Below are 15,796 nucleotides of genomic sequence, written 5' to 3' on the forward strand. Positions count from 1 at the left end.
AGTGATGTTTGGATCTAGTCGATCTGTTTGAAAACTTGTCTAGCAGACTGGTTACATACGTGGAGAAAGTAAGTAGTTAGAAACATAGGTTGTAAAAATAGACCGCATAAAGTAGAAACGTTACTAGGAATTCATTAAAAATAAAACTAGTGTTGAAAGACGATGAAGTGTGTGATAATATATTGAACAAACTTGTTCAAAGTTCGGAATGTAATTCGACAACAATTCTTGGATGGGTCAGACTTTCTTTACACGTGTCAGATTTTACACTCTAATTTGGAATTTTTTTGGTAACCTAATCAAAGTTATAGTGTCATCGATAAGCTTTGAAGGAGAAACCGAAAACAAACTTCAAAAGAGAATACAGTGAATATAGTCGTATTGCTATTTAAAACGTCCTAAACAAATGCTAGCAAAAGAAAAAATAAGCCAGACTTTAATAAATTCCAACATACTAATTTTGAAACTTTAGACTACAGCTTTTGCTAATGATTATTATATATCATTAACGCTTTTTATTAAATTTAGTAATAAAAGCTTAATAAGTACATACAATAACTCGTATTGTCCGTAGATGTATGAAATAATGAATTCTAAATAAGCGAATGGTAAACAAAAACAACAGAAAAATGTTGCAGTGCAATGTGGTTAGTGGTCAGTATTATGTAAAATTTGAAAGTACATAAGTAAGTGTCCATAAAATAATTAAAATAATGTAAGAAATTTTTAACGAAATTTGTTGAGAAAAAAGTGCTTCACCAAATAATAAAAACCTTTTTTGAAAAAATTTTTGTTTTCTTTTTCGTTTTCCATTGTTCGACAATATCTCATACTGTTTTCATATTTTATTTTTAGTTTTTCTGGTGACATTTCCGATCGAGTGCAAAAAAAGCACTAAAAACACTTTATCTTTATAGTAATTGTCATTATATAACGTAGAGAATTAAATAGCGCAACACAAAGAATCTCGAAACAATTATTATTATTAACAGTTGTTTACTTCCATTGTTTGTTGTAGCGACAAACGTCAACTTCGTAGTGATAGATTTTTCTCCCATTTCAATTTTGATTGATTGATGTCGGTTGGCGGACTTCTTCCGTGATATTTCAAGAAGGACAAGGAAAATCATTTGTAAAATCATTGTCGTCTAAGTATATTTATTTTGTAACGTAATGTTTAAGACAGGAATTAAAGAAGGCAAACAGTTAAAAATAAAAAACGAATCGCTTTACGTTTTAAATGCAATAATACATAATTGTTCAAATCATACACTCGTACAAAAGAATTTGAATTTTTCTTCTCTAAATTTTAGTTTTCAAATGTACCTTCCTTATATCAAATTATTGACGCACTTCAGTTGGTGCTGAATATTCAATAAAGTTCACTTTCCAGCTGCGCGGTATTGAAAAAACAATATGAAAAGGAACGCGTCGACGGACTAATAAAAATTTAATACAATAACTCGTACTGTATACGTAAGTGTATGAAATAATAAATCAGTATATGTATATGTGATAACAATAAACATATTTAAAACTGCTAAGTTACATTTTTCATCGACATAATATTGAATTAAATATTATTTAATTAAATCACGATTTATGAAATTATTAGATTATTATTATTAGTACAATTTGAAACACTATACTACTTTTCATTCTGACGTACCTTCCAGTTCAGAAAGCAAATTGCTGCATTGTAAGAGTTTTACAAAAGTGGTTTCATCTTTATTTTGTGAAGATAAAAGACATAAAACCTTTGGTTTGTGACAAACCTCAAAGCTTGCAAGAAATTGTAACTTGTTGCTTTGTCTTTGGGACCGCAATAAGTGAGTTGTTGACTCCATCATCTACAGTAAAATAGTTTATTTCAATGTAAAAGACGCCGTTGGGAAATTTTTTCTTCCTGAATTAATTTCATTTAGTGTAAGGCAATTAAGAGCGAGCATTAGTAGTCGTTCTTTAAATACTCCGCTAGATGGAGATTATTTAAGCTCAAGCTAAACATGTTCATTGCCTTTGCGCTGTAATCCATTAAATTCCATCATTCGTAAAATTTGACGATTTCAAATCCCATCACTTGGATACATTATCGTTAATTGGAGCGAATTACTTGTGAAAGCATGTTAGTACCAACTTGTCTTCTGCGTTCGTTTTATTGCCGCACGTGGATTAATCTTGTGTCGGCTGAATTAGTTAATTCGGTAGCTGAAAACTTCGTAGACAAAATGTACGCCGTTGAGATTGTATCAGTGATCGCAAGAAATTTTTAAATTACACACTAAAAAATATTGCGTATAAATTAACAAAACTCATAATATTTACAATACAATATTTGAATTATCTACTGCTTCACGAGTCTCATTCCGTGATTAAAAAAATAAGTTTTCGGAGTAGGCTATGATGTCACAAATCAAAATGCTTAAAGCATACTTATGTATTCACTGAATTATTTTGTGTCCTACTACATTCGAGACGATTCAGTGTATTTACTTATTATTAGTAAAAACTTCATTTAACTTATATTACTGTATATTTATTAAATACATTACTCTATCTCCGCCAGTTCGACTAACATTCTTAAGACAATCTACTATGAAATATATTAAAATAACATATTCAAAACATGGATTCATAGTTATATATGTTTTTTAAGGTTACGCATTTCCAACAGTATATGCCAATTTTATCTAGCTATTGAAAAATTAACAAGACTTACGAGAAGTTTGTTCTTCGTTGTTTGCCAATTTAAGATTCCAGAATATTGTTACCGCGAGACAAAACGCGATGAAGCGTGTAAAAATAATGAGCAAGAAGGATAATAAATTACTAACCAATTGTGTGTTTAAACTTTTAATTTTGTTGAGTTTATTCAAATTTTCCATTAGAGAAATATCTCTACGTGATATGTTTCACGGAAAGCGGCACTTGGTTATCAATGATCAAAATTTTTACCGGTAACAGAAGCCACTAATATACTGCATAGTATCGTGCTAATGATAATTTGCAGCCTTGACTTCCTTTTCGACTGCTTGCCTGGAAGGAACAAAGGTTCTATGAATTAAATGCGCCTGAACAAATTTTAGGTTAGTCCACGACATCCGATTCGGACAAGCAACCCAAAAGCGGTTGAGCGATGTAAATCATCACCATTATAATCCTGCGTATCTTAGTGTATGTATTAGATCAACTAGAGCAATTTTCAATATATAATATTGTTAATGAAACAATGAAGGTCTTAAACATCTACAAAGAAGACATAAATATTATATAGAATGTTTATTAAACATGCGGCAAAAATTTAGCGGGTTATTTGAAATTTTTTGCCCTTGGATAATTTTCGGAAAAACTTTTTATTGTTTCAAAGGATGAGCATCCAATCTTCTCCTCATTGACTGTTGAACTTTTTCAAAAATACCGGGATTGATTCTTATTGCATTATAATTTATTTATATAGTATATTTATTATAATTTAACTATCAATGATCCGATTTCTTCTTCTTCTTCATTTTTCACTGGAGTAGTGTACATTAATATTTTCAAATGGCCCCACAAATAAAAATCCAAGTCACTATAGAAACGATAACAAATCACAATGGATGTATTTGTGGACATTTCTTGCACTGCGTAGACCCAGGGCAGTACACCGTAGTTTGGCTTTATTTTATCGCATCCTATCGATATTTTCTAACTTCACATTTTAAAATGTAAACAAAATACACAACAAATTGTGAATTCGATAAAATAACATTTGCTTTTCATTTAAAACCGGCGCAATATTTATACCGGGTTTTTATCGCAGCTAAAGTAGTAACTTCACGTTGTAAACTTCGTGGCAAATACCAGTGGACTCGTGGGAACTACTTTTTTTGTTGATTTAGCCAAACGTTTTTTACTGTGTAAGTTGCGGCCGAGGACGAAAAATTTAACACATTGCGGGTGAAAGAAAGTTTGCGAAATCGCAATTTTTGTTGCACACATCGCGTATGTTCCCCTTGTGTTTCAGCCCGTTCAGCCAACTTTCAGCGAGCACTGCATAAACTGCGACGGGGTTCCATGTATCTCGAGGTAATTGTTGTTTATGGGCCATTATACGTATTACTTAGTGCCGCTTCAGCTTCCCCACGGCGACCCCCATTAAGCAGGGCCCCCAGCTAAATATTGTTAAGTTTTGTTGATAAATTATTATTCGACTATTACCGTAATTAATGATTTTGCTAAATTACCTGTCTTGTGTATGTGTACAAGAAAAACTCTACAACGTAAATTAATCAATGACATCATTCTTATTAAGATAAATTAAGATGGATTGATGCAAGAGTTTTAATATGGTTAAGTGTGTAGGGGTGGCTGCCCACGGCTGCTGTCGCCACCAAAATTTTTACTGCATCCTAATTAAGTCACTATCGTGTTAAGTATGCATACATTTTGTCTGAACAGAACATAAACACAAAGATTACGTCTTACTTTTCTTTAACACACTGTATAATCTATATTGAATTTTATAGCGGTTAGAGCTCTATGACACAGAGGACAGTGCAGTTTTGACTTGATGCGAACAAGGTGACGCGCTGTAGATGTTTGCATTTTTTCAGGAGACGTCGCGTCGTTCTGACTGTTGAACTGAAAATTGTGCTGAAGACTGTTTTATTTTCAAATGAAAAATCTGTACAAGATTTTAATGAAGACATTCAAAAGCGTATTAGGCATAGTTAAACGTAATAATCAAATCAAATTACATGTTTTCTGTAAACTGAATATAATGCTCTAAAGAATAGCTGAAACATGTTGTTCTTTTCAGTGTGTTTGACGTCCCCGCATTTTCGATTAGCTTGGTCATTTTCCGCTAGCTGCATAGGCGTCAGATGTGACGGATTATCATGTAGTTAAAAGAGTCGAACAAATTCAGCAAGCGCACAATGTATATATTTAATAAAAGACAAATGAGGGTCATTAACAAAATTGCTGTCATTATTATTATACTATATCTACATTTTTTTTTAACCTAAAATATCTAAAAACCCTATTTTGTGTTCGCTTATTCCGTCTCTCTTGTTTTACCAAACATTATTAACACACCAAGCTTTTGGAAATATGGTAGAAATCTTTCAAACCTGTAGTTTCTTTGTTCTATAATTAACTTTTTCTGGTATCATATTTTTCTATAATCAAACTCCAGAGCTGTGAATAATGAAACAAACCGTGCACATATCATAAAAATATACCAAGATCTACTTCAACAGAAAGACAAATCCGTTGTCATTCATTTATCACTTGCGCCCTTCCGCGACTGCATAATTTAGTAGCCAGTTCATAATTTTTCGTTGGTTAGGTGATACATCGATGGTTTAACATTACGTCGATTTATGTCTCCACGAAATCGCTCTAATATTTTACAGGATTGTGTAAATGTCGCTCGACGGGGTTCCATGTGCAATTGCCCTTAATGCTTGTGTGCACTTTGGGCGTTTATGAACCGTTACAATATAAAATAGATTTTATCATTTTATTAGTACGTAATTTTGCGAGTCGGCTATAATAAATTGATTTCCACTACATCGCGGTTTAGTGATTTTTGTTCTCTTTTTTCGAATCCAATTGCTGTGTTTATTCGCTATTAATTACTCCATGTATTTATTCCAGCGGTATATGCTGAAACGCAACCAAAACTGGATATTCAGCCCAACACCGGGGTCATTTCCAAACAAATTGGAGCCAGTCTGGCGTTAACATGTAAACCGAACGTCCAAGATCCCACCCTCATCAGCCAATTAGAATGGAGGGATTCCAAAAATAGAAGGATAGAAAACACCAACCGGGCCAACCCGATTTATGTACAGGTAAAATTTTCATGTATAAGCTCTTTTTGCGTGGGTTTTATCGCCGCCGCTTCTGAAACGCACGATTGAGTCCGTGTGATGGAAGATTTTCGTGATGTTTTAAAACAGCGTCGCGAAATTTCCCGTCTTTATTGTTAAGCTTCCATTGGCGGAAAATTTATAAAAAAATTTATGGCTGTTTGTAAACGGAATCATTTCTCGTTAAAGTAAGAATTAGGATCATATAACTGTATTTAAACGTCTCAGTTAATAATATTTCGAATATTTTTACAAAGTGGAAACATTTTTATATCAGTATGTATGCCTTTTTTGCATACAAACTGACATTTCAATGAATAGAATGAATAGAATATATTGTATATTATGTCAAATCTTTGCACAAAGTCAGAGAACTTTCAGATGTGTTGAATGCTATATTTTTCTACACCCGCTTTTCATCTCTGTACTTTTAGAATTTATTAGAAAAGCAAATTACGCAATGTTATTTCAGTTGATTGTTATTTAACCATACAAATGAACATGGGAGTTTTCTGTGATAAAAATTCAACACAATACTGTTATTCACACATTTCTTAAAAAGGTTGTTGAATAATTTTGGCATGTTTGATTTTCAGTCGCTCTGGGGTTACAGCACGTTGCAAATGATTCACTGTTGCAAACAAGTCCATAATTTTATTTGATATGTCCAGTTTGCTGGCTATTGATTCATGAATATACCGTTCAACCAAAGAGGTAGACTTCCAGCCTCCTTGTCGTTTCCACCCGGTAAGGTTTCTTCCGGCGTCAACAAGAAAGAGCCCGAATGATCGCCGGAAGCAGTATCCCTATATAACTCCATTTGTTATACACAAACGAAATTTTCCACATTTACGTGGGTTTCATCACCTTTCGTGACTTTACGTGCATGCTTTTTCACCTTGTTTGTGAATTTCATTAAACGCGTAGCAATGTGCCGAAAATGCAATTTTTAATCAGAGCAGAATCGTAAAAAGTAATAACTGCTTTTTGCAAAATGCAATTTTTAATAACCTGCCTTAGATGTAAACTAACAAACGTGAAAATTCTAAAAGCCTATGCGGGTTTTTCCGTGAAACCTTTGATTGTTTCTGATGATAAAATATATCAAAAGATCTATCATGAGTCTCATTCGTAGTTTTACTCTGACTAAAAATGTAGTGAAAAATGAACCTACTGATCGGACCTGATCCAGTTTGGCTCGGCATTTTTGAAAAATTAAAACGTTGACTGGAATTTGCTGTTTCTAGGGTGCTAAAATTTCCAATTCAAATTCAAATTTGCTTATTTAGGGATAAACCACTTTGCAAAAAGTATACATTTACATGCCGAATAATATCTGAAGGTATATCTACAGATGGGCAAAGTCGATTCCGAAAAGTCTGCATTTTGTCGAACATTCTTTGAAAGCCTACTAAGTCGTGGGACTGAGTTTTCAAGCGTATTATTTTCATATGTATTTACTTCCCCCAGGGGACAAGTGCATTTCCTACGATAAAATGTTAGAACAACCACACAAACTATTTCAAAATTTGAAGATACGATGAAATATAAATCAAAATGACGAATGTCTAGGTTCGGTAAGCCAAAGCAGAGGAACATGTTTTTGTAATTACTAAATTAATTATCACTGTAAAATTTAAAGCGGGCGTTTAACGAATCGTTTCAGAACTTTTTTAAATCTCAAAATGCTGGAATTGTGACATGTGGTAAAAAGTCAGTGTGTCGTAATTCACGACAGGCTTGACTAAAGATTTATGTAGTAATTTTAGTTCGTGATAACAAAATTTTCGGCTCCGGTGAATTAACAGTTTTGTTGCCTTTATTTATAATATGTACTTTCAGTGTAGCAGTTAAAATCCAGTTTTGAACTGAAATTAATACTCAAGTTAAGGCGAGTCCTTTGGCCCTTTGGTTCATTTTCATCATTTGCGTCAAAATTTTCGGGAGATTTGTGATAAGCTATACAACGACGTAGTTTTAGCCACAATTCAATGTGGTAAAAATTTAGGTTAACACCATAGTGCCACTTACAAACACGTCAAGTGAATGTTCAAATCCACATTATCTATGTATATGATCGTTTTCCGGGTTGGAAATCTATGTATATTAGGGTGCCAATTTTTTATATGTAAAAAATGAAAAGCACATATTTTTGCAACCTCACACTTTGAAACAGTGGATTTAAAAAAAAGGAAACATCTTCTTACGTTATTTTCCAAATATCTTGTTTCTGTGAGGTCGGTCAAGAGGGTAGTAAGCCTAAATCGGTAAAAAAGCAATTTCAAGAATGTGAAATTGTATTATACCCGAATTATAAAACTTTATAATAAAACTAGAGTAAATTCATTGATTAAACTATAACATAGAGTTTAAACACCGAAAATCTGTTGACTTTTAATGCTGGAGTCCAGTGAATGTGGTCAACGATGCAGCAGAACGTGGAGTGAGATTAATACAAACTTTCAACTCAGTGTTGAGTCTTCATGAAGAACAAAAACAATTTCTGCTTCAGGTAGTTGAAAAACACAGAAAATACTTCCCAAATACAAACAGAAGCCCGACTGCTAATAAAGATTGCAAAAAATAAATTCTAGTTGTTATCTGCATTTAATAAATCTTACAATTTTCAGTATTTCTTTTAAGCGACCTCTAAAATGTTTCTGATCTTCTCTAGTTTTTGCACATATCTGTAAGTAAAATAATACAAATGAGGTAGTCAGGTTTTGGAAGAAAGCAACTACGTTTTTTGTTGGCACCCTAATGTATATCTCTCACTTGTGTCATTCTGGTTTAACACTTAAATGTAGTGACTAAAGTCCCAAAATTTTGATAAATCAAATGTGGGCTATTTGTGGTTTTGTCTGCGACCACGAGGGAAGTATAATTTTTGTTTTACTTTTGGTGAAATTTTTGCGTCACGTGTTTTTAAAATTTAGTATCTAAATTATTTATGAAAATTTCACAACGCGGTTTTCACAGCTGTTTTTAGCTTACAAAACTCTATAAATTACCAAAACGAAACATTGTCGACTTTTTTGTCGGAAATGAAATATGTACATACAGTGAAAGCAATTTTTTTCTACACAAGCTGCTCTATTAACATCGTTGTTAAATAAAACTTATTATTGTTGCTTTCAGCTTGCCATTTGCAATTAAAACACCGTTGAAAATTTGATGGTCTGGGTTTTATTGTTGTTTATCAAGGATTCCATGAATATTTTGTCCAATCAGGAATTTCTGAGTTGCCTCTAATAACTCATTTCATTAAGTGCATGTTAAATAAATTGAACGTTTCTCTTCAGAACCAACACAATACAAGATAAAAGCGTATTTATACCTTCACACTGAAATAAACATTGTCATAAGGACATATTTTATTTAGATTTTAGACAGAGATAGGACCTTTAAAGAAGTGACCACCCAGAAGTTCGGTTATTAATTCTCCAGATTTTTTCTTTAGAAAGCTCTGTTAAAATTTAATAAAGTCTCAGTTTAAACGAAGGTTTGTACAACTATATGTAGTTAATTTTTGCAGATCTGTTACTATTATTACCGAAAATTTGACTCAGATAACAAGAGCTTTTTAGATACAACTAGAGGTAATTAAAGAATTAAATTTGAACATTTGATATATTAATTTTAATTTTTTTATTCCCTTCTTACCGCATAACTTAAAAAAAATATGTATGACTCAACTTAAGTTGAATGTTAAATATGACAGTTTTTGCTAAATTTGAAGCCATTTGCTATATCTTAAAAATTTGAACCCGAAAATTAGGGCCTCAAAGTCACAATTCTCAGCATGAAATTACGGTACACGCATGTGCCAGAAATTTTGGATATTTAGTTTGTTTTGATAGATCATGTTGAATATAAAGGTGATCAACAATCCTGATTTAGGCGGGAGAGGTTTAGGTTTTTTGTTTGCCATGCTTATAAATTCTGTCCCAATTTTTACTTTTCGGGCGTAAGCTAAGGAAATATTGCGGTCGATTCCATCGGACGACTGGGTACTTTAATGTTTCCTCGACGTTTGGTAACCCCAAGAGTACAAAAAACAGGTCTCTCGTTTCCATCTGTCTGTCGTCTGTCGTGTCGATTTTCATTACACCGATTCATTTTCATCAGACCGATTGTTTTCAAATTTAAGATGTATGTTAAGAATGTCGTGTAGACGATAAAACGCTAACCAAAATTTGGCTAATCATCCCCACCAAGGACGGAATGACGTCAACTTAAAAATTTACAATAGTAAGTCTTACTTAAATTTTATATAATAAGATACTCCTACACTTATGTTGTGATTTATGAATTCTGTTGAGTTTTTACCCTAGACATTCAAATTTTTGGAGATAAATCAAAATTGTGAACAACAAACGTTTTAAGATTATCCTAACCATGGTAAATCGTTAATCAAAATTTATCCGTTTAACCCCTCCCAAAAAATTGATGACGCCATCTCAAAATTTTGCCTAATATATCCTTTCTAAAATATGCAAAATGTTGTTAATTTATAATTGTGGTTTACCAGTGCATTCATATCTTTTAGAATAACGTATACAGGGCAACTAAAAAAATTAAAGAGCAAGGAAATTTATTTTATCGATTAAATGAAAATTTGAATATACAGTACTGTTTTTATTAGTATTACATTGCATTTCAGTTCACTTGAAATATATGTACATATATTTAGTTTAACTTATAAGGCTTTAATAAAATTCGGAAAATTTCATTTTATTACTCCTAGAATTTTTTAAAGAATCTATTCAATATTTCTTCGTCTTTACTTCAGGGGCGAGGAAAGTTCTATCTGAAGAAGTTTAGACCAATTTTTTCAACCTTTTTTCCGTGATAAGTGATAACACCAATACCATCTTCAATAGGGTGTCCAGAAGAAGACAAACAAGTCTTAGTAATCCATCGATTGTAGGGATCGGTGGTATGACCAATAATTGTTTAAGATATTTTACCAAATGAATTGTTAGTAACCAAGCAAAACAAGAATTTTGTGATTTTGTACAAACTGAATATCATAATAGGTTATACTCATTTGGTCATATATAGCATATGTCGCTTTAAAATTCCATTTTCTCCCTGTTCCTAAATGCCCGACAATAATAAAAAAATATTTTGAAAATTTTGAAATTAAATATTGACTTTTTTACTCATAATATGGTGTTTCTTTTCATAAAACTATAACAAATTTGGATGCAGAACTTATTTCATGCTTTCAAGCTTTAAACATTTGTGACAGTTTGATACTTAAATTGGAAGAAAGAAATAATGTAGAATTTTTCCTTTAGTTTTGCAACGCATGTTATTATTGTGAAGATCTGCAATCTAAAAATGTTAATCTAAATATTTCAAACAATGAAATTCATAATTTACAAAAGTTTGATTGAGTGCTTTTAAAAATATACGTATTCAATTAAAAAAATACAAGAACTTTTAGAGGTTATAACTCCCATGAATGAATAAATGAACAGCTATTTAAAGAAAACACGTTTGAAAATGAAATTTCGTGTTGGAGAGATCAAAGAATTTGTATTAATATTCAATTTTTTTTCCCAGAGAAAATGATTGTTTTTAAAAATATACTTTGTTAATACAAAGGTATGCATAATTGCTTACAAATGTTCAGCTAGGTTTTTTTTTTCTCTTGGTTGATGTAATAAATGTTTAAATCTTACTCCGTTCCGCTTTTATTTCTCGGAAAGTTGGGCACCTTAGTTAAAGAGTAATATTCGTTTCTTCTACGATGTTTAGTTGAAACCTTTATTTGTGTCTTAACTTTTAACTCTTGTCAGGCACTAATGATGATTTGCAGTTCAGTAAATTAAGGTTAAATGTTTTAAGAAATTACAAAGTATGAAATTATCAAGCAGTCATCTCGAGTTCTGCTTGAAAGGGTTTTGTAGTGTAGCACCGCATATATAACAAGTTTTCAGGCATAAATTTCGATGTATTGCGCATAGCAAAAGATTTTATTTGGAGCTTAATCTAATAGTACAGACGAGTGATCAATACGCAACTATTTCTCTTGCCTTAAAGTGTAGATATGAGAAATTCTGTAGGCAGCGTCTATTCCGCAAGTTCTGAAAGAAACAAGCTTTTTTGAGTTAAATCAATAAAAAACCCAACTGAATGATGACGTCGTTCCGAACTTTGCTCCGAAATAAGAGAAAAGTTAGGCACAAAAAATAGGCGAAGGCTCACAATACAATAAAATTGATTAAAAACAGGAAATTAATGATTTATTACAAAGAAAGAAAACTTATTACGAAAGAAATTTAAAATTGTAAAATTACAATCTCGACGGGAAGCAACGGAAGACTGAAAAGTTACTAAGAAAATACGATATTGACTGAGAAAAAGAAAATGAATCAACATCGACGATCGGGTAATTTGACTATGAAGTATTTTGTTCGGAAAAGAAAACGTAAAACGTGAGAACGTTCAGTTTTCAATTTTCTTTAGCAAATACGTGCTGTCAACTCAGCTCATGTTTTAATCAAAGTCACATTATTAATGAAAATTTTCATTTTCAGAGTATAGGAGACGAGCCCGGACTAGTTTTGATCTTCCAGAAACTCGACGAAAGTCACGCCGGCAACTACACTTGTTCGGCTAATTACGCCAGCGAAGAGTTGAAGTCCACGGTGACTGTCAATACATTCGGTAAGTTTTTTGATTTGACCGCATCAATAAAAATAAAACTTTTCTAATTTCAGTGGACATAACTTTCGTGGACGCTCCGGAATCACAGTTCCCTAAAGCGGGGGAGGACTATCTTGTTAAGTGTAAGGTTCAGGGCAACCCAACACCTTTCGTCGATTGGAACAAGGATGGTAAAACCATGGTATCCAGTGAGCGATATATTGTGCAAAACGAGGGACTGTTAATTAAAAATGTTAAAGAATCGGACGACGGAGTATATATGTGTACGGCGTTTGTTTTACACACTGGACAATTTAAAATGAGAAGTATCAAGGTAGGCAAATTCATTTAAATCAGTTGCAGTTAATAGTTTCTCGTTCCGTCGTTTTTGTTGAGTGGATATATATAATTGTGGTAACAGTAATAAAAACAACCACAAAATGTGCAAGCATACATGCGTGAACTAAATTAAAATGGACGTGATATATTACGAATAAATTACAAATTGTAACCAATATAATTAGGTGCTTATAAATTTAAAATTATGTTATTCTATAATAGATAAACTATATTTTAAAGTGTTTGGATAATAAAGCTCCATTCACGTGGAGTAAATGTAATTAGTGGATTTAAAACACATTGTGTATGCTTTATTGCAAAATAATTCGAAATTATGTTTTTAGCGGAAAATCACATTCCGGTGAGATATGTATTGTATTTACAGTGACTACAGGATTTATCTGTGTAATTCAAAATGAGATTAAAACCTAATTAAACTATACTAAAAGTTAAAGTTAACGGATGGGTGATTAGGATTGCGTATGTTTTAAGTTTGTTTGTCAAAATACAACTTTTTTAATGATAACTTTGTTACCGTTGCTTGTAGCATGGTGAGGGGGTGCTGTGTTGTACGAAAGTCGATTAGAATTTTTAAGATCAAGTTACGTACATATCAAAGAAACGTGGGCTGTACGTAGCTAACGTCACGTTTTTGTAATCAATTTAAGCAGCATTTTAAGTTCAACTGTTACTTCGTGTTGGAATTCTTGAGTTTGCAACGTACTGCATATGTGTTTGAAGTTTTTTCTTTTTTCCATTGTAGTCTATCAAAAAAATCTGCAAAATTAAACTACTGATCCCTGCCGGTAAAGGCTTCTGTAGTAACATTTTTATTCTAGTAGTTGTTTTTTTTTTTAAAGGCATTAATTACCTATAAAATATTACATTATAGGAGTTATATAGTGGGGTCTTGAACTTTGGAAGCCAATGTACTGTGATTGTAAGTATATTGTTTTTGAACACTGGAACACACTATTATGAGAAATAGTTCCATATCGTTTCGAATTCGCTTTTTACTTCCCGAGTAAGCGAAGGAAATATAACATCCGCAGAGTCCATCGAGCGACGGGCTACTTTCCTGTTTTCTTGACGAAAAAAAAATTATCGTCCGTTTGTTTGTGCCGATTTGCATCAGACAGATTTCCGAAACTAGTGGACCGATTGTTGTCAGTTTCTGCATGTATGTTAGGAATATCGTGTACCTAGATGAAAAAACGCTAATCAAATTATGAAATTTTATAAAATAACATACTCCAGTACTTGTGGTTTATGAATCTGAGTTGATTTTTTTTTGTTTTTTTTTTTTTTGTTTAAATCGTCTTGTTTGCACCGAGTCGCAGCAATACAATGGCTTTGTTTTGCATTTTTTGGATCGAAGCAACAAACATGATAAACTTTATTTAGTACCTAAGCAATGTATGAGCAACGAAAAAACAAGCTTTTTTGATCCATAATAAAATTTATACAAAGAAATTTTGAAATAACAAATGAAAGGAAGATCGTTGGCTCGAAAGTTTTTTATAAGTACATATTCTAGTGTTAATCCTGTGTACTGCACTGACGGGCAAAAAAACCGGACACCCTGAAATATTTCGCAAAAACCCATTAAAAATACTATTAATTTAACTATTGATTATTATTTTATTAAATAACCATTCACCGTTGATATAGGATGTACAAATTTGGTAAAAAAAGATACAAATAAATACAGAGTTACATTTAATTTAAAAAAGTAACGGAAATAGTGCAATATCTTAGAGTGGTCGTCTTTTTTCGCCAGTCAGTGTATATTAGGTAATTTTATACAAATAGTAGTTTAATTTTGTATTGATCCAAATAAAATAGATTTGTACGATATCCGTTCAACTCGCTGTAAGATGTCATAACTTACAGATTTATTTTTAAAAAGTAGTAGATTTACACAAGTTTTAAGGAGAATCGTGTGCATATGTATATTGGGTATGTACTCTATATTTCATTACAAATTCTAGTCTACCACCTGCTAACTTGGAACATCTGGTTGGCGTCTATTTTGATGGGCCTAATAAATCTTCCTAGAAATTTTATTACAGATTATTTTCCATCATTCGTTCAGTTTTTTACTGACTTAGTTACTTCCGCCAAAACTTTATTAGGTGAACGAACTGTAGTTACCAGTCATATAAGCCAAATTTAAACTGAAAACTAGTGCAACATGATGATAATTGTAAATTTATGTTTTAGTATTTTATTAGTAAAGTGTTCACAATGTCGAAAAAATTAGTAACTTAGAGAAAAATTAATCGCACGCAAAAAATTTAAGTTCTGAACCACATGTATGGTGAGTTTTAAAAGTAATTGTTCCTCATAAATTATGTATAAAATTAAGACAATTGTTTAAAAAAAAATTGTATCTGAATTCAGCTTCAAAAGTTTTCGCCAAATCTTAACAAGGGTCTTTATTTTTGTTTTTATGATCAAGTCATTTCTAAAACCGACTTCACTTTGTTAGTGTCTAATGGATAAATTTATTTGGTTCAAAACTTTGCATTATCGTTGCCCTGAATTCATTAGAAAATTAGCAAAGATGCATCCGTACGCTGTACAACCAATTAGCTATCCTGCTTCAAACTAAGAGCAGCAGCGTTTACATAATTTAATTCTATATCGTGTATATCCACGATAAGTACAGCTCGACGTTTTCATGAATTTATCCGTTCTTCTCTACATGTCAATGCTGTTTAACAATTTTAAGTTTTTATCGTAAAATCAATACCAATGTTTCAAAATCAGCGAACAATGCCCAGATCTTGATAATTATTTGCTTACAACAAGTTACATAAATAAAGAACCGGATTTTAATCAATAGTTTTTAACTTGATTAAAGGAGGGTGTTGAATATTTAATTCTTTCAATATTTAATAAAATGACCGCTTCGTATAATCAACTTTCTGAAATTAGAA

At 32.0% G+C, this 15,796-nt stretch overlaps 1 protein-coding gene across 4 annotated transcripts in view; it reads left to right on the top strand.

The window, feature by feature from the left end:
• LOC135131156 (fasciclin-2) overlaps positions 1 to 15,796 on the top strand; it is a 173,743-nt gene that overhangs the window by 136,435 nt on the left and 21,512 nt on the right. For all 4 annotated transcript variants that reach the window (XM_064058737.1, XM_064058743.1, XM_064058748.1 and 1 more), the window contains exons 2-4: positions 5,644 to 5,840; positions 12,407 to 12,536; positions 12,590 to 12,849. In XM_064058737.1, coding sequence (XP_063914807.1) covers positions 5,644 to 5,840; positions 12,407 to 12,536; positions 12,590 to 12,849 — 587 coding nt within the window. The remainder of the gene's footprint in view (positions 1 to 5,643; positions 5,841 to 12,406; positions 12,537 to 12,589; positions 12,850 to 15,796) is intronic.

This window comes from Zophobas morio, unplaced genomic scaffold (genome assembly GCF_036711695.1).
Source record: "Zophobas morio isolate AGI-343-1 ecotype UQ-CSIRO unplaced genomic scaffold, CSIRO_AGI_Zmor_V1 ptg000002l, whole genome shotgun sequence".
NCBI classification, from domain to species: Eukaryota; Metazoa; Arthropoda; class Insecta; order Coleoptera; family Tenebrionidae; genus Zophobas; species Zophobas morio.